The sequence below is a fragment of the Pleurodeles waltl genome, chromosome 7 (assembly GCF_031143425.1).
Source record: "Pleurodeles waltl isolate 20211129_DDA chromosome 7, aPleWal1.hap1.20221129, whole genome shotgun sequence".
NCBI lineage: Eukaryota > Metazoa > Chordata > Amphibia > Caudata > Salamandridae > Pleurodeles > Pleurodeles waltl.
Window position 1 is genome coordinate 481,741,873 of NC_090446.1, and position 23,102 is coordinate 481,764,974.

The 23,102-nt window shown below is 46.0% G+C and overlaps 1 protein-coding gene across 1 annotated transcript in view; it reads right to left on the reverse strand.

The window, feature by feature from the left end:
- Positions 1-11,535: 11,535 nt before the first annotated feature.
- The window catches only part of HIRIP3 (HIRA interacting protein 3), an 87,777-nt gene continuing 76,210 nt past the window's right edge, over positions 11,536-23,102 (reverse strand). Inside the window, exon 7 of the mRNA XM_069244119.1 lies at positions 11,536-13,607. Within this exon, the coding sequence (XP_069100220.1) occupies positions 13,432-13,607 (176 nt within the window). The 3' untranslated portion in view covers positions 11,536-13,431. The remainder of the gene's footprint in view (positions 13,608-23,102) is intronic.

A 23,102-nucleotide genomic window follows, 5' to 3' on the forward strand; every position in this document is an offset into this window, starting at 1 on the left:
TATTCTGTGGGGTCTCCGTACGTGGAGATTCTCCCCTTTCTTTTTTTGGTGTTTGTTGTTTTTTCTCCCAGCGCTTCTTATTACCCTCAGGTTGCCGTTTAGTATTATCCTTATAAATTTTTCCCTGAAATTGAGGTTTTTGTGGTCTAGCCCCTAAGCTATCTCGACCGATACTGGAATATGTTTCCGCTATTATTTTAGGCAGTTCCCGCTCCTGATCTTGTTGCAAGACGTCACGAAGACGCATGCACACTGCAAGTGCAACTGCTTCCCCTTTAAGATTGCTTAGGATTATCGAAGAAACCATGGCAAAGTTGCCCATCAGTTGCATTCCTAAATCTAAGGCCGGGGCAGCCCCGTATTCATCCTGAATTTTTTAAAGCACTTCCGGTAGGTTGGCTAATGTCGGTGTACCGTTTGCCGTTGTATAGAGCGCGGCAAACTCCGTGCCCCATGTAATACAATATTCCACTGTGGGAAACATCCCAAAGGGTAAACATATAGTTAGTATTCTATGTTTGTCCTGAAGTCCCGTATGGGGAAACACTGCCTCCAGCGTATAAATTTTCTGCACCAGCCAAAATGGAGTCTCCTCCCGTTTTGCTGGTACTTTACCCATAATAGAGTGTACAGTCACTGGATTTATACCTGGTGTTACTGCATGTGGTGGTGCTGGAGCAGCACACGCTGGGTTTGTATTTAGTGTCTGCATCACAAATTGTACTAATCGTCTATATATTGCTGTAAGTTCGGCATATAAGCGTCGAACCTCAGCCACCGCCATATTAGCAGCCGCAGGATGTGGTGTATATGTGGCCAATAAAGGCCAGGTAGAACCATCATTGCTTAGTGGACCTAACCTTACTGGTAATACTGTATGGGGTAGGGCGCCATCAAGCCAATTATTATGTTCTTGATAAGATAGAGGCATCTCTAAGTATGCGTACGCCCTGTATTGTCCAGGCGTGTTCGGTACTGTGTATGTATGGAATGTATTTGTGTTCCCATCAACTGCTGGAAGTGTGACCCAAGAGTAAAAAAGTTCTGTTCTATAGGCAGCATGGGCGTCCACCACAAACGTGACTGGACCACCCTGGGCCGTGACGCCGTTTGCTAGCAAATGTGCTGTGAGCGGTTGTCTCATGTTAAGAGCTATTTGTACAACCTGGGGATTCGCCATTATAAAAAGGACCAGAGTTCAGAGAAGGCACACCAAGATGTTTTTTTTATCCTTTTAAGGTTCAAGCTTGAACAACCACCCGTTGTAAATAGGGATACCTATACGGCGGTGGTGCAAATCCTCAGTGCCACGGACGTCTCCGCTGAAGGAACTGAGGGATCATTATATTATATGAGACTGAGATAAACCGGTAGACCCGAAAATTAGAGCCAGACCAAACGTTGGGCGCCATGTCGCGTAGGCTCTCATTATCCTAATGAGACTACTGGATTTTTGGGCGGCAAGATAGTTCGCAGTGTTGGGGACTAAGTGTGATCCACAGTGATGGACCCTTGTCACCCCAAACCCGGTTTTTGCTCCGGCTAACTAGCAGTGCCTCATCTCTCCCGAAGGGAAGAGACAATTGGGCAGCCGAGCGCATGACATCTTAGTACTTCCCAGGGAAGTCGTGGTCACTCAGGTCACAACCGGTTCTCTCGTACACAGTGCGGTCTCATATATAAATGACAAAGGCAGTTTGAGTTTTAAAGATTGGTTTAATAAAACTACTGCATTTTAGATAAAGCGTGAGCTGCAATAACCAGAAATCTACAACAAAGTAGGATGGAAATAGTAACGAGGAGAGTGAAGCACAAGAAGAAGGCTATCATAGTGCAACTAATGAAAATGTCACTTACCCAGTGTACATCTGTTCGTGGCATTAGTCGCTGCAGATTCACATGTTTAGCACAGTCCGCTGCCTGGTGTTGGGCTCGGAGTATTACAAGTTGTTTTTCTTCGAAGAAGTCTTTTTTGGTCACGGGACCGAAGGACTCCTCCCTCTTCAGCTCCATTGCGCATGGGCGTCGACTCCATCTTAGATTGTTTTCCCCGCAGAGGGTGAGGATGGAGTTGTTTGCTATAAATAGTGCCCATGCAATGGAGTGAATACGTATGTACATAAAAAGTTTATAATAATTATTTACAAATGTACAAATGTTTAATATTTAAGATCTACTTCTAAACGGCTACAGGCTTCCCGGGGAGGCGGGAGGGCACATGTGAATCTGCAGCGACTAATGCCACGAACAGATGTACACTGGGTAAGTGACATTTTCAGTTCGATGGCATATGTTGCTGCAGATACACATGTTTAGCATAGACTATAAAGCAGTTACCTCCCCTAAAAGCGGTGGTTTAGCCTGTAGGAGTTGAAGTAGTTTGGAATAATGTTCTTAGTACAGCTTGGCCCACTGTAGCTTGTTGTGCATTTAGTACGTCTACACAGTAGTGTTTAGTAAATGTATGAGGCGTAGACCAGGTTGCAGCCTTACATATTTCGCTCATAGGAATGTTTCCTAGAAAGGCCATTGTAGCACCTTTCTTTCTGGTTGAGTGTGCCTTTGGTGTAATAGGCAATTCTCTCTTGGCTTTAAGATAGCATGTTTGAATACATCTGACTATCCATCTAGCAATGCCTTGTTTAGAGATTGGATTTCCTATGTGTGGTTTTTGAAAAGCTATGAACAGTTGTTTTGTTTTCCTGATTAGCTTTGTTCTGTCAATGTAGTACATTAGTGCTCTTTTGATGTCTAATGTATGTAGTGCCCTTTCAGCCACGGAATCTGGTTGTGGGAAGAACACTGGCAATTCTACTGTTTGATTTAAATGGAATGGTGAGATTACTTTTGGTAGAAATTTTGGATTTGTTCTTAGAACTATTTTATTTTTGTGTATTTGAATAAATGGTTCTTGTATGGTAAATGCCTGTATTTCACTTACTCTTCTGAGGGATGTGATTGCAATGAGAAATGCGACTTTCCACGTTAGATATTGCGTTTCACAGGAATGCATGGGTTCGAAAGGTGGACCCATGAGTCATGTTAAGACGATGTTAAGGTTCCATGAAGGAACTGGTGGTGTTCTTGGTGGTATAATTCTTTTTAGCCCTTCCATGAATGCTTTAATAACTGGTATTCTAAATAGAGACGATGAATGAGTAGTTTGTAGGTAAGCAGATATTGCTGCGAGGTGTATTTTTATAGATGAAAAAGCGAGATTCGCTTTTTGCAAATGTAGTAAGTATCCCACTATGTCCTTTGTAGAGGCATGCAATGGTTGGATTTGATTGGTATGGCAGTAGCAAACAAATCTTTTCCACTTAGATGCATAGCAGTGTCTAGTGGAAGCTTTTCTAGCTTGTTTTATGACCTCCATACATTCTTGTGTGAGGTCTAAGTGTCCGAATTCTAGGATTTCAGGAGCCAAATTGCTAGATTCAATGATGCTGGGTTTGGATGCCTGATCTGTTGTTTGTGTTTTGTTAACAGATCTGGTCTGTTGGGTAGTTTGACATGCGGTACTAGTGAAAGGTCTAGTAGAGTTGTATACCAAGGTTGTCTTGCCCATGTGGGTGCTATCAGTATGAGTTTGAGTTGGTTTTGACTCAATTTGTTTACTAGATATGGAAGGAGAGGGAGAGGGGGAAAAGCGTATGCAAATATCCCTGACCAACTCATCCATAGAGCATTGCCTTGTGATTCGCGGTGTGGGTACCTGGATGCGAAGTTTTGGCATTTTGCGTTTTCTTTTGTTGCGAACAAATCTATCTGGGGTGTTCCCCAAATTTGAAAGTACTTGTTCAGAACTTGGGGGTGAATTTCCCATTCGTGGACTTGTTGGTGGTCTCGCGAAAGGTTGTCTGCTAGTTTGTTTTGGATCCCTGGAATAAATTGTGCTATTAGGCGAATGTGGTTGTGAATCGCCCACTGCCATATTTTTTGTGTTAGGAGACACAATTGTGTTGAGTGTGTTCCTCCTTGTTTGTTTAAATAATACATTGTTGTCATGTTGTCTGTTTTGACAAGAATGTATTTGTGTGTTATTATGGGTTGAAAGGCTTTTAACGCTAGAAATACTGCTAACAGTTCTAGGTAATTTATATGAAATTTTGTTTGGTGTACATCCCATTGTCCTTGAATGCTGTGGTGATTGAGGTGTGCTCCCCACCCTGTCATGGAAGCATCTGTTGTTATAACGTATTGAGGCACTGGGTCCTGAAATGTCCGCCCTTTGTTTAAATTGTTGCTGTTCCACCATAGAAGCGAGAGGTATGTTTGGCGGTCTACCAACACCAGATCTTGAAGTTGACCCTGTGCCTGTGACCATTGTGATGCTAGGCACTGTTGTAAGGGTCGCATGTGTAGTCTTGCGTTTGGGACAATGGCTATGCATGATGACATCATGCCTAGAAGTTTTAGCACAAATTTTGCTTGTATCTTTTGGTTTGGAAACATAGCACTTATTACCTTGTGGAATGCTTGCACTCTTTGTGGACTTGGAGTGGCAATTCCTTTCGATATGTTGATGGTTGCCCCTAGATATTGTTGTGTCTGACACGGTTCGAGGTGTGACTTTGTATAGTTGATGGAGAAACCCAGTTTGTGAAGGGTTTGTATGACATATGTGGTGTCGTTTGTGCACTTTTTTACTGTGTTGGTCTTGATTAGCCAATCGTCTAGGTAAGGAAACACATGTATCTGTTGTCTCCTGATATGTGCTGCTACTACTGCTAGACATTTTGTGAATACTCTTGGTGCAGTTGTTATTCCGAATGGCAACACCTTGAATTGGTAATGTATTCCTTTGAATACGAACCTTAGGTACTTTCTGTGAGAAGGGTGTATCGGTATATGAAAGTACGCATCTTTTAGGTCTAATGTGGTCATGTAATCTTGCTGTTTGAGCAGTGGAATGATGTCTTGTAGTGTGACCATGTGAAAGTGGTCCGATATGATGTAGGTATTTAGTGTCCTGAGATCTAATATTGGTCTTAATGTTTTGTCTTTTTTTGGAATTAGAAAGTACAGGGAGTAAACTCCTGTGTTTTTTTGTTGTACTGGTACTAACTCTATTGCATCCTTTTGCAGTAGTGCTTGAACTTCTAGTCCTAAAAGTTCTAAATGTTGTGGTGACATTTTACGTGTTTTTGGAGGGATGTTTGGTGGGAATTTGTGGAATTCTATGCAATAGCCATGTTGGATTATTGCTAGTACCCAATTGTCTGTTGTAATCTGCTGCCAAGATTGGTAGAATTGGCTTAGTCTTCCCCCCACTGGTGTTGAGTGAAGGGGTTGTGTGACTTGAAAGTCACTGTTTAGGTGGAGGTGTTTTTGGAGTCTGGAATCTTCCCCTACTCCCTGGGAATTGACCCCCTCTATATCCCCTGAAACCTCCCCTTTGGAATGAACCCTGATATGGTGTGGTTCTTGTTTGTAGGCTGGTGGTGTCTGTGGGTTGGCCACGAAACCCCCCTCTAAATGGAGTTTTTCTAAAAGAGCCTCTGCTCTGCGGGGAGTAGAGTGCGCCCATGGCTTTGGCCGTGTCTGTGTCCTTTTTAAGTTTTTCAATGGCTGTGTCCACTTCAGGGCCAAAAAGTTGTTTCTCGTTGAAGGGCATATTAAGGACAGCCTGCTGGATTTCAGGTTTGAAGCCTGAAGTGCGGAGCCAAGCGTGTCTCCTTATGGTGACAGCAGTGTTGACTGTTCTCGCTGCAGTATCGGCTGCGTCCATTGAAGAGCGGATTTGATTGTTTGAGATCGTTTGTCCCTCTTCAACTATTTGCTGCGCCCTCTTTTGGTATTCTTGGGGAAGATGGTCTATGAGAAGTTGCATCTCATCCCAGTGTGCGCGGTCATATCGGGCTAGCAGCGCTTGAGAATTTGCGATGCGCCACTGGTTGGCTGCCTGTGATGCTACTCTTTTTCCTGCCGCATCAAATTTTCGGCTTTCTTTGTCCGGAGGTGGGGCGTCGCCAGATGTATGGGAATTTGCTCTTTTGCGAGCTGCCCCTACTACTACGGAGTCAGGTGGTAACTGCGAAGTAATAAACACTGGGTCTGTGGGTGGTGGTTTGTATTTCTTATCCACCCTTGGGGTGATGGCTCTTTATTTTACGGGCTCTTCAAAAATTTGTTTTGCGTGCCGTAACATCCCTGGTAGCATTGGGAGACATTGATATTGGCTATGTGTAGCCGAGAGGGTGTTAAATAAATAATCATCCTCTATAGGGTCGGAATGCAGTTGAACATTGTGGAATTCTGCTGCCCTAGCCACCAGTTGCGAGTATGAGGTACTGTCCTCTGGCGGTGACGGCTTTGTGGGGTATGAATCGGGATCATTGTCCGGCACTGGGGTGTCGTATAGGTCCCAAGCGTCTTGATCCTGATTATCTCGACTTATAGTAGTTTGCGCTGGTGAGTGCATTTGTGGCGGAGTTTTTGCCGGCGATGCCTGTTGTGGTGGAGAGGGCGGAGGCGTGACTTTTCTAACCACTTTGGCTTGTGGTTGTGCGTCATCCTTGAGAAATCCGATCCTTCTTTTTCTCATTATAGGGGGAAGGGTTGATATCTTCCCTGTGTCTTGTTGGATGTACAGTCTCTTTTGTGTGTAGTCTGATTCTACACTTTGGAGCTCTTGTCCAAATCTGTGCATCTGGCCACTTATTCCTTGTTCCTCTGTGTAGGAAGGAGGTGTGGAACTTTTCGGCGCCAAGAGAGAATCTTTTTTCGGCTTCGGCACCGACAGAATTTTTGTGGCTTTCTGCAGTGTGTCTCGGTGCCGATGTTTTTCGGTGCCAGCATCTTGTTTTTGCCTCTCGGAGCCGCTATCTGGGCTCCGAGGTTGCTCCATGGCGGTCCCTTGACCGGAGTCGGGTGTCTTCGCTATGGGCGTGCCCTTTTTCGGCGCCTTCGACGGCTCGCCGGTTTTATGGGTCGAGCCATGGCCTGTTGGCAGTGGCGTCCCCTGGGCTTTTGTCTTCTCGATGGTTTTTATTTTCGACGTCTTACTCACTGTTTGTTGTTGTTGTTCGACGTCGGAGTCTCCGGATTCTGATTCCGGAACCGAGAATGTTTCCTCTTCGTCGTCGAAACGTTGTTTTGTCGGCGTGGACGCCATTTGTAGACGCCTGGCTCTTCAGTCCCGGAGTGTTTTTCTGGACCGGAAGGCTCGACAGGCCTCACAGGTATCCTCCTTGTGCTCGGGGCACAAGCACAAGTTACAGACCAAGTGCTGATCTGTATAAGGATACTTACTGTGACATTTTGGGCAGAAACGGAACGGGGTCCGTTCCATCGGCTTCGATGTCGCACGCGGTCGGGCCGACCAGGCCCTGATGGGGGATCGAAGCTTTCCAAAGTCTTCCGATGATCGGTGTCGATGTACCTAACTATCCCGATACCGAACGGAATATCGACGCTTTCTTCTGAGATTCTGACTAACTTTCCGAACCGAAACACGGAGCGAAAAGGAATACGCCCGAACCCGACAGCGGAAAAAAACAATCTAAGATGGAGTCGACGCCCATGCGCAATGGAGCCGAAGAGGGAGGAGTCCTTCGGTCCAGTGACCAAAAAAGACTTCTTCGAAGAAAAACAACTTGGAATACTCCGAGCCCAACACCAGGCAGCGGACTGTGCTAATGTGTATCTGCAGCAACATATGCCATCGAACATTATGTTCTCTCTAAGTTATATTTTAAGCACAGCCTGTGAAGCTCTAAGCCTGCCTTTCAGGTTCCCCCGGAAGGACATCAACCCTCATAACTGAGCAAAGGCCTGTAATCTGCATCAGCAACAGGGCAGTCAGCATCTATTTGTGGGTTCCTGGTCGGAATCTCCCTCTTACGTGTACCAGGACTAGAAAGGGTTTTTATAACTAACACGCCAATGTTCTAAGAAACATCCCTATGTAAGGGTGTGTACTTTCTACGAACCCTAAAGACTAAACTTCTACCACGTCTATCAGCAATGTACAAGACGGTTTCCTTGACTGAAGCACAGAGCGAGCAAGAATGTATTGTTTGACAACACAGTGCTGAAGTAAGCTAAATAGTGTGATAGAATGAAATCAAAACAAGACCGTGAAACTGGTTATTGTAAAATAACAGTGCGAGGTTCAATAAAATGCATCTAGGGCAAAGTGCACAGAGGCCTAATACGTTAAGCAAACGCGGATAAAGCTACATTAAAAATGGCCACAATGGAGTGAACATGACAACTCTAAAAAGGGAAGTTGGGTGGGGAGGTCTGAGCATCCCAGAACTTGGGTTGCATTAGATAACTGCTCTGAGCTAGATAACTGGGAGAAGAGATGTCTTCATGCCAGCACAGACAGTACACTTCTACAACAGTATCTCATAATGGGCCACATGCTTGCGTAAAAGATGCCACAAATTGTGCATCAGATTGTATGGGAAAGTCTAGAACACTAGATGCATGGTGGCCAAAGCCATTTTCTAGCATTGAGGGGTGCTGTCCTTGGGCCACTATCAAATAGGGGATTGTCAAACTTAAGGGGATTTATATCCAGTAGGGAAAAACATACTCTTATCACCACCTATCCAAATGTTTGGACTTATGATGCTGGTTATTCAACTCTCAAGTGCACTGGGGCCTGCTGTCTAGGTCCCAGTGCATGTGCCGTGACCCCCAAAGTAAGTGTTCAGTTGGTTAACACATGATTGGCTCATTCAACTTACTTCTAAGTTCCTAGTATATGGTACGAAAGGCACCAAGGGCTAGTAAATTAATGTCACTAGTGGACTGCAGCATTTCATTATGCCACCACTACAGTGATGAGGTAAAAATGTGACTCTAGGCCTGCCACTGCAGCCTAGTCCAGCAACTTTGAAACGGTCAACGCTAAATGGCAAAATAAACCCTCTTGCAAGTCAAAACATAATTTTTTATTATTATTAAACCAACCCTAGGGTAGGCCTTGGTAGTCCACAAGCAGGGTGCTTAACATTAAAAATGGCATGTTCCTTTGGTGCCCTGAAAGTGAAAGCATAACTTTGCCATTTTCACTGAAGTAAAGTTGGCAGTCTCACTAGCCACCGCGCTAAAAGCCAACTTCCATTTTGGTCAACTAAAGATGTCACTCTGAGCTATCAAATTAATCATTACATTAAACCAGACTCATTAGTGAAATCAAATTTAAGTTAACTTTTAATAAAGTAACCACTTTGTTGCCCAAACCTCCTGTAGCCCTTCATTTCTATTTGCATCAGTTGCCATGCAAGACAACATGCTGCCCTCTGCTAGGAAGGTGAAGTGCTTATAGGAACATGGAGCAAAGACAGTGGTTGGTGGAAGGAGGTGTGACCTTGTCTGGCAAGATGACCACCAGGCAGTGGCCATAGATAGCCCAGCTTCAAAGAGGCTATGCCTCTGTGAAGCAAATGGTGATCAGACCGACTGGCCTGTTCCTCTGTGAATGCAGAAAAGCTGGCGTCTCGTCCAGAGGGGGAAAATCCCTTATGGACCTAGTTTTCTAGTGGCTCATTATGATAGGTACATCCCAGAATGTGCCCAGGCCTCCTCAAAAGGGAAGAAGCACCATCTTGGATTTGGGAAGAGATGGGCATCCTGGGATTATTTGGTGACAACACCCCAAGGAAGTGATGTAAAGTGGGAAGGGGTCCCGTGGGAACTGTTGGGTAGTCAGTCTTCCTGTCCCAAAAACTCATAAAAGTGTCACCCCAGACACACAGTCCTGAGATGAGTACTTTACTAGAAACAAGTCAGGAGGACTACCCTGCTACTTCCTGGACCCAGCAAAGAGGCTGCACCAAAGACTGGAGAGCACCTGCTGCACCTAAGGGACCCCAAATTAGGACTGCACCCACTCATGGAAAAGAGCTCCAATTATGCCAGGATTTAAGTAACTCGAAGGGCTAGCTGGCTAACCTGTTAAGTTTGAGGACCACCAAAAGCTAAGGAACCGAACACTCCTCCAAAGCCCAGCTACACTTGACAGCCACTGAACACGAAGTGCCCACCGGGCAACAGAGTCCTGACCTTCCCAAGTTGTCCCCAAGTCCTTAGGACCAGTAGCCAAGGTCTAAATGGACCCCAGTAGCCAGAAATAAAATATTTACTTACCTGTAAGCAACAGCTGAACCATCTGTAACCAGTAGACCAGAGGTGACTGAATGTGCAATGTGGCATCGAGGGAGATAGAGTCCTGAGGCCAGAGACCAACTACAGAGCTTTGTTTCAAAAGCTGTCCTTGTGGATACAGATACAACTAGCATTTGCAAGGCAACGGGTCTCACGTTTGCTCACGTTAGAGCTGATCTCGTTGTAAACTCCTAACCCGACTTTTCATCTATCGGCAAAAGTGCTTTTATGTACGTAACCCGAAAAAGTGAAATTAACTGTGTAAACCGCTCGACTTCTGTCAAGCTAAATCACGCTAGGAAAATAGAGAAAAAGTAGTCCACGATCCGACAGAAAACAGCGAGCCTCGCATGTTTTCTGTACTTGGTCGCTGCGCTCGAGGAGGGCTAACCACCGGAAAAGGCATGATGTGTGCGTGCCTTCCACTAATGAAAGCAAGCAAATTTTAATAGGCAAGCCCACGAACCAATGAAACACACTGACGTGACGTCGACAGGGCTCCGAGCCCTTTTCTAGTAACTCGCTGCGATACGTATGCGCATGCAACGCAGGCTCGACCCTAAATACGGCAAGTTAATGAAATGACAAGTTAAATATGCAAGGCAATCAAATAGAAGTTTTAGGTACTCACTGTGATGAAGCTGAACCCATTCAAGATCCTAGTTTCTGGTACCTTCATAAGCTGGATGGTTTATATCCTCCCAAAAGGCTCAAGGGTAGCTACTGCCTCAAATGTACTGCAAACATTCTTTTTTAATCACACCTCAATTTGTTTCGGTGTGTGCATTTCAAAAATCGACTTAATCTACAGGCCCCAGTGGTGTATACTCGTATATTACTGTCAGGCCTCAATATAGAGCAAGCACCCTTCATTACTAATTATGTGATCACACAAGACAAGAACATTAAGGCGCAGTCCCTACTCAAGGACTTTGTGTGCATTCAGTCTAAGGTCAGGCATTCTTCCATGTACTACCGTAAAGATTGCAGACCAGTCGTGCCCCTACTTACACGAAGATTTTGAATTTTTGAAATGTGGACTATTTTACCATTTATTTTCTAGGGAGGTAGACTCTTCCCTCAAGAAACACAGCTCCTCCTCATCTCAGTATGGTTTTCTCTGCACTGTATTTTAAGCAAACTATGACCGGCCTTACCCTCCTCTCATCACTGCTCCAAATCCAATGCATACACGCACTTTCGTTCAAGCAGGCTTGGTGTCTCAATTGCCAGCCCCTCCCAATTGCTCTTGTGATCTTTTATGGGTAGGACAAGAGGGGGTGCTTTGGGTTAGTTTCATCAGCAAATGCGTTGCGGCAGTTCAGGCTGTCTGCCTCTTGGACTACCTCACCCGTTGATTCACTCTTACAGCTTTGAAGTCTTGACTTAATCAAACATAACAGCAGCAACATGTAACCCAAGTACTTTGTCAATTTATTTATATAGATTTCATACAAAAAGGCAGGAAAACACAGACAAGATTAAAACAAACGAAATAATGATTTTTACATTCAACAGATCCTCCATTAGTCCCGAGGGGACGGGATGTTTCCCAACACCCAGGAATTCGACTGTCAGTCTTACATCATCCCCACGATGGAGATACCGGAAATACAAGTGTAGGAATGGTCAACTCAGGCTAAAAGGCCAGGCACCTCGGTCAGGATGAGGCTGAAACTGCACGAGCCAAGACCTTCTCCACAACTACGACTTTTTGTACCAGGTCCAACATTATCTTTTGACAGGTGTCTGTGCAATTCCTGTTAGACTCTCGAGCCACCACATTTACACCAACGCCAGTCCTGGTACTTTTGGTGGTAACAGTTAAAATGTTTGGCAAACCGCAACTCACACGCGTTCTTAAAGATAGAATTAAACATGCAACTTGAACCAAAAGCTTTGCCGAAAACACATAAAAACACAACCCCTTTACAGAGAAAGGAGAGGGAAATCAGAAAACGTCCTTCACAATAAAATGACAGACTTAAGCAGATAGTACATCTGATATGGCTCTTGCGGACAGTTATAGAACTGGTTCCTTCAAATAATGCTGTCATGGGAAAGTGACCACCTGTAACAAAGTCAAATAGATCAAAGCTCTTGCACTGTTTAGTCTTTAACAATGTGATTGTTTCCGCACAAAAACCTAGCCCCGGCAATTCTCACCACCTCCCTACAAGATTGAACTACCAAACATAGTTTTAATGACGATAGTGCAACTGCATTCACATATTCAGTCTTAGTTTTTAATTTTCGATTTCTGAGCCAACTGCTCTTTGTATCCTTTTTTTTTTTTTTTTTTAAATCACATACTCGTAACAATAAAAGCAAAACTGCAAGATGCAGAATGCAAAGAGCTGTCGGCTACGAAGCCAGGACTGGCAAAAGGGGCCACCAGGCCATCTGGTAACTATACTTTTGGGTTGGAATTTAAACAACGGGATGTAAAGCAAATTGGCCACCTGACCCGAAATGCACAGCAGTCTTTTCACTACATAGCTAGTGGTCCCCATCAGAGCTAGAAACACGAACACGCAATGTTTGCCCCACAAGCACCCCACTCAAAGTGCTTCTGATTTTTGCTTCCTAACGCAGAGAAGATTGACACAGATTGTGGCGGATGGAACTTGGTTGAGAAGCAAACGTAGACAGTAAGTATGAGGGAAAGTGCCTGAAGGAACTTTGCTGCAGGGAGAGAAGCAGCTCTGTACCATGCAGGTGAGCACCTGTGCTGAAGAAGAGTCATCCAAAATTTCTACGACATCACAAGATGGGTTTGATGCAGGCTGGACCAAGTTTAAAATGCAATGTCCATAGTGAGAGCGCAGACATCAAAACGCTGGTGGAAATTTTCCGATTGAAGAGTGTACCTAAATCTAAATAGGCAAAAGAGAGGTCCACCTCAGCAATACTTTGGTGTGACAGAATCATCAGATCCTCACCAGCAGTCACAATAGATTCAGATGTTACTACGGATCACTTCATGTTTAGCAGGAAGAGGGGCCTCGGTGCACCGAGGCGAGGAACGGATGTTTCTCAGTAGGCCCCGCAATGGCAAGCATGAATTTGCAATACATTTAATGAGGTGGGGACCTCCCTTTATCAGTGGTACAGCTGAAAGATAGGCCTGGGAGCCTTTTGCAAGTCTGGTAGGCACAGCTAGAGAAAAGAGTGTACTTCCGCTCTGTTGGAAATCAGAATACAGCTTTTCTCCTGCCCCTGCAAAGTCTCTAGTCCTATTTGTACTAAGGCCCCTTGCCAAGTTTTGAAAGCACAGCATGAGAAGGGTTTAGCAGACTTGAAGCAGAGCTAGCCACTACTGTCATCGCTGATTATGCCTTGAAGGTTACCCCAGTCCATCATTCTTCGTTTTCTGGGTGGTTCGTCATCTTCAGAATCCGAGCCTACATACCGCTTGTGCTCTCGGGGTGGGGTCTTGGAAGGTGTTTGGTTAGGTTCCCAAGCGTTCCTGCGTCGAGGACGGCCTAGAAAGTTAAAAATCAGGAAATACAAGTAATTACATTTTTTGACAGCACTGATGAGCCACCTTACTTATATAAAGGGATGGCCATATACATTTCAAACAGGCTACATACAAATTATGATAATATAACATTTGGGCAGAGGCATTTCATAGTCAAGAGGGTCAGTGGAACAAGAAAATAAACAAGGGACCACTGAACGTGAAATGCAGTCCAAGAGCCCCGTTGTAACATCACATTGCTTAAGGTAACATGGCACCTCTTTTCCCAGGGCGGTCCGACCTTCAGCCAAGCAGCATGTCGAACTAGACACCCACGTCATTCATTTATTCCCAAAGTTATTAGTTTCTGTTTTATGCTGTTGCTTAGTTCTGCCATCTAATTCCAGTACCAGGAAACTGTGTCTTAGCAGCTTGGAAAACCTCTGGACGCAGTTTGTTCATCCTGCAGTAATGTTTTATTTCTATAACGCTCAAAGCCTTGAAGAGGCTACAAAGCACACCCAGGTCGTCGGGCAACCGACAGCTGTGTTTGCTGTGCATGGTTGGTAGTGCAGATTTATAGTATTAAACCACAAGCCCACAGTGCGATGAAACGTTGTGAACAGCAGCATCTTTCAAACCCGCAGGTCCTCTCATGCTTTAAAATTCCAATTCACCACAATGTATCACATCTGATCCACATCTGCAAATAATTATTTTGTATGTTCAGCATCAATACTATGGGCCTGGATCATGGTGACTTTTTTACAGAAAAAAAAAAAACCAAAGGTGTTGAAAAAGCAAGTGTCTTTTGGTGATGTCCAATTCTCTTTTCATCCTCACTAACTTGAGCACATCACCAGGTCAAAGCTGAAAGATTGTATTCTACTTGGCCTTTTTCCAAAGTGCAATCAACCACAATACATCAGCATGCTGTACATTTGAGCAATTACTGATGCATGGCATCTTCACAGGAAATCAAAATGGAAAGTTACTTACTTGTAATTCTAGTTCTGCATCATGAACATTAGGATTTTCCCCAAATAGATCCTACAACTTTACATTTAGCCTGGTGATTTCTATATTACTGATAGTACTTTTTTGTGAAAATATTTTTGTTACTTACCCAGTAAGCATCTGTTCGTAGCATGTAGTGCTGTAGATACACATGCTCTGCATACTCCTGCCATCTAGTGTTGGGTCCGGAGTGGTGCAAGTCGTTTTTCTTTAAAGAAGTGTTTCGAGGTACTAGATCCAGCTGCGACTCCTCTCGGTGATAGTGTGCAAGGGCCATAAACTCCTTTGTTAGATTGTCTTCCGGCAGACAGTTGAGAAAGAAGTGTAAGTAAAGAAAAGTACAGAGGAAAAAGACGCCTATGCAAATGTAATTACAGATGTACTAATAGATATGAAACTCCAATGAACATAGACACCCGGGGAGGACGCATGTGAATCTAAGGCACTACATGCCACAAACAGATGCACAAGTAACATTTTCCGTTTGATGGCATGTGTGGCTTTAGATACATATGCTCTACATAGGCTGTAAAGTAGTCCCTCCGTAAAAGCGGTGCCTAGCCTGTAGGAGTTGCAGTTGATGGAAAAAAGTTTGTAGCACAGCTTGGCCTACACAGGCTTGCTGACATGCAAGCACATCCACACAGTAGTATTTTGAGAATGTGTGTGATGTAGACCATTTAGCTGCCTTACAAATGTCAGATGTAGAGATATTACCAAAAAAAGCCGTAGTATCATAATTTTTCCTAGTAGAATGTGCTCTAGTGGTAACAGGTAACAGTCTCTTTGCTTTAGCAAAATAAGTCTGCAAACATTTAACTATCTATCTAGCTATGAGTGTTCTTTTAACATCTAGAGTGTGGGGAGGGCTTTCTGCAAGAGTCAGGCTGCGGAAAGAGGACAGGTACGTTCAATGGACTGATTTGTGTGAAACTGCAAAACCACTTTAGGGAGGAACTTAGGGTTAGTAAGTTGAACTACCTTATCTATATGAATCTGGAAGAAGGGGTCTTCCAAGGTTAATGCCTGGAGCTCATTGACACGCCTGGGTGATGTCATAGCAACTAAGAAAGCCACCTTTCAAGAAAGCTATTGAAAAGGACATGAATGTGGTTCAAAACTGTGGACCCAGGAGTCTGGGGAGCACAATGTTAAGGTTCCATGAGTGTACAGGAGGAACACTAGGTAGAAAAACTCGATTAGGCCTTCCGCGAAAGCCTTAATGACTTGGATTTTAAACAAAGACATATATTGTCTGTCCTGCAGATATGTAACTACAGCTGCAAGATGTAGGCGAATGAAGGTGTATGCTAGATTTGCCTTCTGTAAATGGAGCAAATAAACTATGTCTTGAACAGTAGCTTTCATGGGATCAATCTGTTTGGGTTGGCAGTAACAAACAAAACCTTTCCATTTTGCAGCACAACAGATTCTAGTTGTGGGTCTACTGGCTTACCTGATAATGTCCATGCATTCCGCAGGCAATCCTAATTAACCAAACTCTACTGCAAGGTTGAGTTACTTGGGGTCTGGGTGTTTGATCTGCCCTTGATTTTGAGTGAGAAGGTCTGGCCTGTCAGGGAGCTTCTTGCAGGGAACAACCAATAGGTCGAATGTCGTGAACCACAACTGACGTGCCCAAGTGGGAGCTATAAAGATCACGTTGAGAGACGTTTACCTGATCCTCCGAACCAGAAATGGAATGAGAGGGAGAGGTGAAAAAGCATAAGCAAATATACCATACCAATTCAACCATAGAGCATTGCCCTTGGATAGAGGGTGTGGGTACCTGGAGGCGAAGCTTAGGCATTTTGTGTTTTCTGCTATGGTGAAAAGGTCTATGTGGTGAGTTCCCCACCTTGCAAAGTATAGTTGAAGGACTTGTGGGAGGAGTTCCCATTTGTGGACTTGCTGCTGCATCCTGCTGAGTAGGTCTGCAAAGTCGTTTTCCGTCCCTGTGAAATACTCTGCCACCAGGTGAATGGCCCACTTCCATATGGTTTTAGAGAGTTGTGGCAATTGGGACAACCGTGTCCCTTCCTGTTTCTGCAGATTATACTTCGCTGTAATGTTGTCTGTTCGGACCTAGACAACTCTGTGAGGTAGGTGATTAAGGAAGGCTTTGAGGGCTAGAAGGACTGCCTGTAGCTCTAGGTAACCGATGTGTAGGGATTTGTGACTGGGAGACTGTATTTTGAGGTTGTGAAGGAGAGCACCCCAGCATGTTAGTGATGCATCTGTGGTCGGAACAGGCTGAGGCACAGGGTCCACAAAAGACCACCCTTTAAACAGGCTGGTGGTTTCCCACCACTGCTAACAGGGGTGAGTATGGCGGTCTAAGAACATTAGACTCTCCAAGTGACCGAGACAACTGATGGAATAGAGACTGCTGTAGGGGACGCATGTGTAGTCTGGCATGGGGAACGATGGCAATTCAAGACGCCATCTTACCCCAACAGTCTCCTGATGGTCCTGACTGTGCAAGTATGATTCTCCTGAAAATAAGGGAGAAGAGACTGGAAACTTTGGACACAGGACTGGTTGGTATATGCCAAACCCAACTCTGCATTCAGGGTAGCCCCTAGATAAAAGACTGTACCTGAAGAAGCTTAAGGTGGAACTTGGAAACGTTGGCACTGTTGTAAGGTGCTGACTTTTATGAGCCAGTCTTCTAAATAGGGGATGTTATGTCTACTGAGGTGTGCTGCAACTACTGCTACTACTTTGTGAAGACCCTGGGAGCGGTGATAACCCCGAAGAACAAGTTACTTACCTTTGGTAACGCCTTTTCTGGTGGATACACTAGCTACCTGTGGATTCCTCACCTAATGAATTCTCCCAATGCGCCAGCATCCAACGGAAATTTTCTTCAAAGCTCTGCACGTCGACGAGGACGTCACAATTGCCCGACTCCCATGCGACGTCATTGAGGCAATAAGAGGTCCTCACTGGCGTGCGGACGTCAGTTTTCACAATTTTTTATGTGCCTTCAAGGCGAACAGGTGAGTACTGACCATACATACCTGACATGAATACATCAGTCAAATATAAAACAAAACCTTTAATCAAGTATAAACGTCAAAATATCAAATATATTTATAAATGTGTGTGTATATAGATATATAAAAACCACATATATGTACATGAATCTACATATACCATCAAACATATATACATCTCCTTATATACATACACACCCTAGGATATCTTGGTAATACCAACCAGGCAACGGGGAGGGAGGTGGCACTGTGAGGAATCCACAGGTAGCTAGTGTACCCACCAGAAAAGGCATTACCGAAGGCAAGTAACGTGTTCTTCTGATGGATACAACTACCTGTGGATTCTTCACCTAATGAATAGAGTCCCAAAGCAGGACCGCACTCGGAGGCGGGTGCCTGAATGGTCACACCAAGAAATCCTGCAGCACGGACCGTGCAAAATGGCCATCCCTCCTAACCTCTGAATCCAAGCAATAATGCTTTGCAAAAGTATGGAGGGAAGGCCAAGTTGCAGCCTTACAAATATCAGCCACAGGAACACCTCTAGCCAAAGACGAAGAGGCCGACTTAGCCCTGGTGGAATGGGCTCTAATTCCAACAGGAGGAACCTTCTTTGCAAAAGAATAACACATTTTTATGCAAAGAATGACCCACCTGGATAGAGTTCTCTTGTGGACCGCCTTGCCCTTCCTCTTCCACACGTAGCCGATGAAGAGCTGATCTTCCACTCAGAACTCTCTCGTTCTGTCAACGTAGAAGCTTAAAGCTCTTTTAGGGTCCAGCCAATGAAGTCTCTCCTCCTCTTTCAATGGATGGGGAGGAGGATAAAAGGATGATAGCGTAATGGACTGCCCTAAATGGAAGGGTGTAACAACCTTCGGAAGGAAAGCGGCCCTGGTCCTCAGCACCACTTTGTCCGCATGGAAGGAAGTGAAAGGGGGTTTTACGCTAAGCGCTTGAAGTTCACTCACTCACCTAGCTGATGTGATGGCTACAAGAAAAACAGTTTTTAACACTAAAAACCTTAAGGGGCATGAATGTAAAGGCTCAAACGGTGAACCCATCAAGAAAGTGAAATAAATTCAGATCCCATGGAGGCATAATAAAAGGAGAGGGAGGGAACTTATTAGTAAGACGTTTCAAAAATCTTACAACTATAGGGGATTTAAACAAAGAGGGCTGATCAGGAAGGCACAGAAAGGCCGACAGCGCCGAAAAATAGCCCTTGACAGTCATAACTGCACAACCCCTCTGCGCCAAGGACAACGCAAATAATAAAATGTCTGACAAATGGGCACGTAAGGAATCAATTTGGTTCTCTCCACACCAAGCCACAAATTTTGCCAATCTGCCAGCATAGATTGATTTGGTGGAGTGTCGCCTGGCTGATAAACTAAAGTCCACCACCTCTGGCGGTAGAGAAAAGGAACTCAGATTGCCCCGTTCAATCTCCAGGCATGCAGGTGCAGACTCTGGAGGTGGGGGTGTAGAACCTGTCCCTGCGAGAGGAAGTCTGCCCTGTGAGGGAGACAGAGCGGAGGGCACAGTGAGAGTTGGAGAAGGTCCGAGTACCACAACCTTCATGGCCCAACTGGAGCTATTAAAATGACTTGCCCCCTGTCTTGGCGAATCTTCCTCAGAACCCGAGGAATCAAGGGTATGGGGGGAAACAAATAAAGCAATTGGCCGTGCCAGGGCATCTGAAACATCCCCCAACGCCCCTTGCACCAGACACTAGAGGCTGCAGAATGATGGGCAGTGCGTGCTCTCCCGGGTGGCAAAGAGGTTTACCTGAGGAAATCCCCACATCCGGAAGATGTAAAGAATCATGTCTGGATGGAGGCGCTACTCATGATCGGCTGAGAAGTGCCGACTGAGACTGTCCGCACGTACGTTTTGAACTCCGGCCAGATGGTTTGCTACTATGCAAATCTGATGGTCCTGTGCCCAGGACCAAAGCCGTAGAGCTTCTCTGCAGAGAAAGTACGACCCTATTCCTCCCTGCTTGTTAATGTACCACATCACAGTAGTGTTGTTCTTCAGAACCTGGACAGACTGACCGCAAAGGGAGGGGAGGAAGGCCTTGAGAGCTAAACGTATTACCCGCAATTCCAACAGATTGATGTGAAACATCTGTTCCACTGGAGACCAACGACCTTTGATCTCCAGGTCCCCCAGATGAGCTTCCCACCCTAAAGTGGAAGCATCCGTTATCACCGTGGTAACCGGAGGATGCAGTGAAAACGGCCTTCCTTTGGCAAGATTGCCATCCAGAGCCCACCATCGTAGATCCGCTGCAGTGTCTAGATCCCGGTGTTGAAACCACTGCCTGCGGGGGCACCACTGAAGAGCCCTCATGTGCCAGCGTGCATGAGTGACCAACTGAATGCATGAGGCGAACAGACCGAGCAGACGAAATACCTTGAGGACTGGAACAACTGCTCCACTTCAAAACATTGGAATTAATGCCTGAATGTCCTGAATCCGCAGAGGAGGAGGAAAGGCCCGATTCAACGTTGTGTCCAGTACAGCTCCTATGAACAGGAGGCGTTGAGAGGGCTCCAGGTGAGATTTTTACCGAAAAGCCCAGATCGAACAACAATTGGGTTGTCATCTGCAGGTGACGCAACATGGGCTCTGGAGACTTGGCTTTGATCAACCAATCGTCAAGGTAAGGGAATACCGCTATCCCCTTCCTCCTGAGATGCGCTGCAACCACCGCCATCAACTTCGTGAAGACTCGAGGCGCGAAAGTAAGACCAAAAGGAAGGACCGCAAACTGATAATGTTGCGACCCCACCACAAACCGGAGATACTGCCTGTGCGACTTGAGAATAGGTATGTGTAGTAAGCATCCTGCAAGTCGACAGACAACATCCAATCTTCTTCGTTCAACGCCAAAAGCACCTGCGCTAGGGTCAGCATTTTGAACTTCTCCTGCTTGAGGAACCAGTTCAAAACCCTCAGGTCCAGGATAGGCCTCAGCCGACCATCCTTCTTGAGGATCAGGAAATATCTCGAATAACAACCCTGACCCCTTTCCTGCTCTGGAACCAACTCCACTGCACCTTTTGATAATAGGGTCTGAACTTCCTGTTGCAACAACAGGAGATGGTCTTCTGTGCAAAAGGAGGGACGGGGAGGGATGGCAGGAGGAAACTCCCGAAAGGGAAGTGCATAACCTTTCTCCACAATATTGATGACCCAGAAATCTGATGTGATCAGCTTCCACATGCAGAGAAAATTAAACAACCTTCCCCCTACAGGAGAAGTATGGGAAGGAATGGACAGAGGACTAAAGCTGCTTTCCCTGTTGCACCCCCCAGAGGAAGAGGAAGGGGCAGGGTGCTGATGGGTGGCTCCTCTGGTTCGAACTCTACCCCTCCCTCTAAATGACATATAGGGAAGCATGGATGGTTGTTGGTCTGCAGGCTGGAGTCTCCCCCGAAAGGAAGAGCCTCATCCAAACCCCCTGAACCTTCTAAATGACCTGAAGGGGGTTGTGGTTGAAGCTTGCAAACCTAAGGACTTTGCCTTAAAGCGCTTCAAAGAGAGCAGGGCTACGGCTGAGTCAGCTTTCGAACCAAATAGCTTATCTCCATCAAATGGCAAGACTAAAAGAGTTGTTTGCTCATCAGATGAAAAACCAGACGACCTCAGCCACGCATGTCTCCTGTTTGCCATGGATGTCCCCATCGCTCTGACTACTGAATCTGCAGTATCTAACCCTGACTGAATGACCTGACTCGCTACCGCTTGTGCATCAGTCAAAAGACCCCGCATGTCCTGGGGCAAATCTGGCAACTCAGCCTTAGCCGCATCCATCAAGGCATGGATATATCTTCCTAACACACAAGTGGCGTTAGCCGACTTCAGGGCCATACTACAAAACGATAAGATCTTCTTGGCTGACTGTTCTATCCTTTTCGACTCCCTGTCTGATGGAGCCCCAAGGAACGAACCAGGAGCTGATCGCGAGGAGCGGGATGCCTGAACCATCAGACTCTCTGGAGTCGGATGCTTAGAGAGGAAGTCCGGGTCCCTAGGTGCCACTCTATATCCTCGCAACTGATCTGCTAACCGCAGTTGAAGACAATGGTTTCTTCCAAACCTCAATGATCGTTTCAGTGAGAGCCTCATTAAAAGGCAGGAGCGGCTCTGCAGCAGCCGAAGCCGGATGTAACACCTCTGTGAGGATATTGGTCTTCACCTCAGCAGCAGGTAACAGGAGATCTAAAACTTCCGCTGCCTTCCTCACCACTGAATGGAATGAAGCAGCTTCCTCAGTGAACTCGCCTGGAGAAGCTAAGTCCCACTCTGGGGAAGTATCAAGACCGCTGGCAGAGTCCAAACCCTGAAAGTCCCCCAGGGGCTCTGCGATCTCGCCTTCCTCTAGGAGCGGTCTCTGATACTACTGCTCCTCCAACAGTCTGAGAGCCTTCCTCCTCGAGCGCAACCTGGCCTCTATCCTCGGCGTCGATAAAGAATTAGCCAACGCCGATGACCTCGTTTGACGCTGATCTTCAGATTCTTCCGACGCCAGATCCATTGGCGCCATGGGAAGTCGAGCCCTCTTCGCCGGCGTCGATTGGAGTCGTGGCGAAGTCAACGGCGCCACTGGATCAGCTGAAACCACCGGCGTCGAAGGACTTCTTGACGACGTCAAACGCACCGGACCAGCCCCTTCTACCGGGCAGAAGGGCATTAAAGGCGTCGGCTTGTATGGAGCCGGAACCCCCAGACCAAAAGCCAATGGACCTAAGGGACCAGCTGGTGCACGGGCAGGAGCCATGGAACTGAAGATGCTGTATATCGCGTTTAAGAAGGCCGCCGGATCCACACCAGGAGCAGGGAAAGCAGGATACCCCTGTGGCGTCGGCATTGACTGCAATGTCCTGACTGGATCCAGCACCTCTGATTGTGCAGGCGAGAAGGCAGGACTCTGGCAAGGCTCGTCCACCTCAAAAACCGAAGGCGGAGAAGCCTGAGGACTTTGAGGCTGTGGCATCACTGTCGGGCTGACCTCCCACTTTGTACAACGCGAGCAGATGGAGACCTCGAACGAGATCGATCTTTCCCCGAACTATGGTGGGAATCATGCAGACGCCGAGAGTCATGACGACGTCGTTTCTTATGTGAAGATTTTGAAGAAGACCTCCAATGTCGGTGCTTTTGCTTCTTCGATTTAGCCAAAAACAGCTTGGCTTCATGCTCTTTCAACGCCTTTGGGTTCATTTGTTGACAGGAACCACGCTCTTCCACGTCGTGCTCTGAGCTCATGCACCATAAACAGTCATTATGCGGGTCCAACAGCGACATACAGCCCATGCATTACCTACAAAGCTTGAAGCCGGACTTCCGAGGTGGAGACATTTTAACTAGAAAGTATCTCTTCCGAGAAACAGTAGCTCCCCAAGAGCCAGGAGAAAAAAACGTTACTCGAAGGCACAGAAAAAAGGGAACTGACGTCAGAACGCCGGCGAGGACCTCTTATTGCCTCG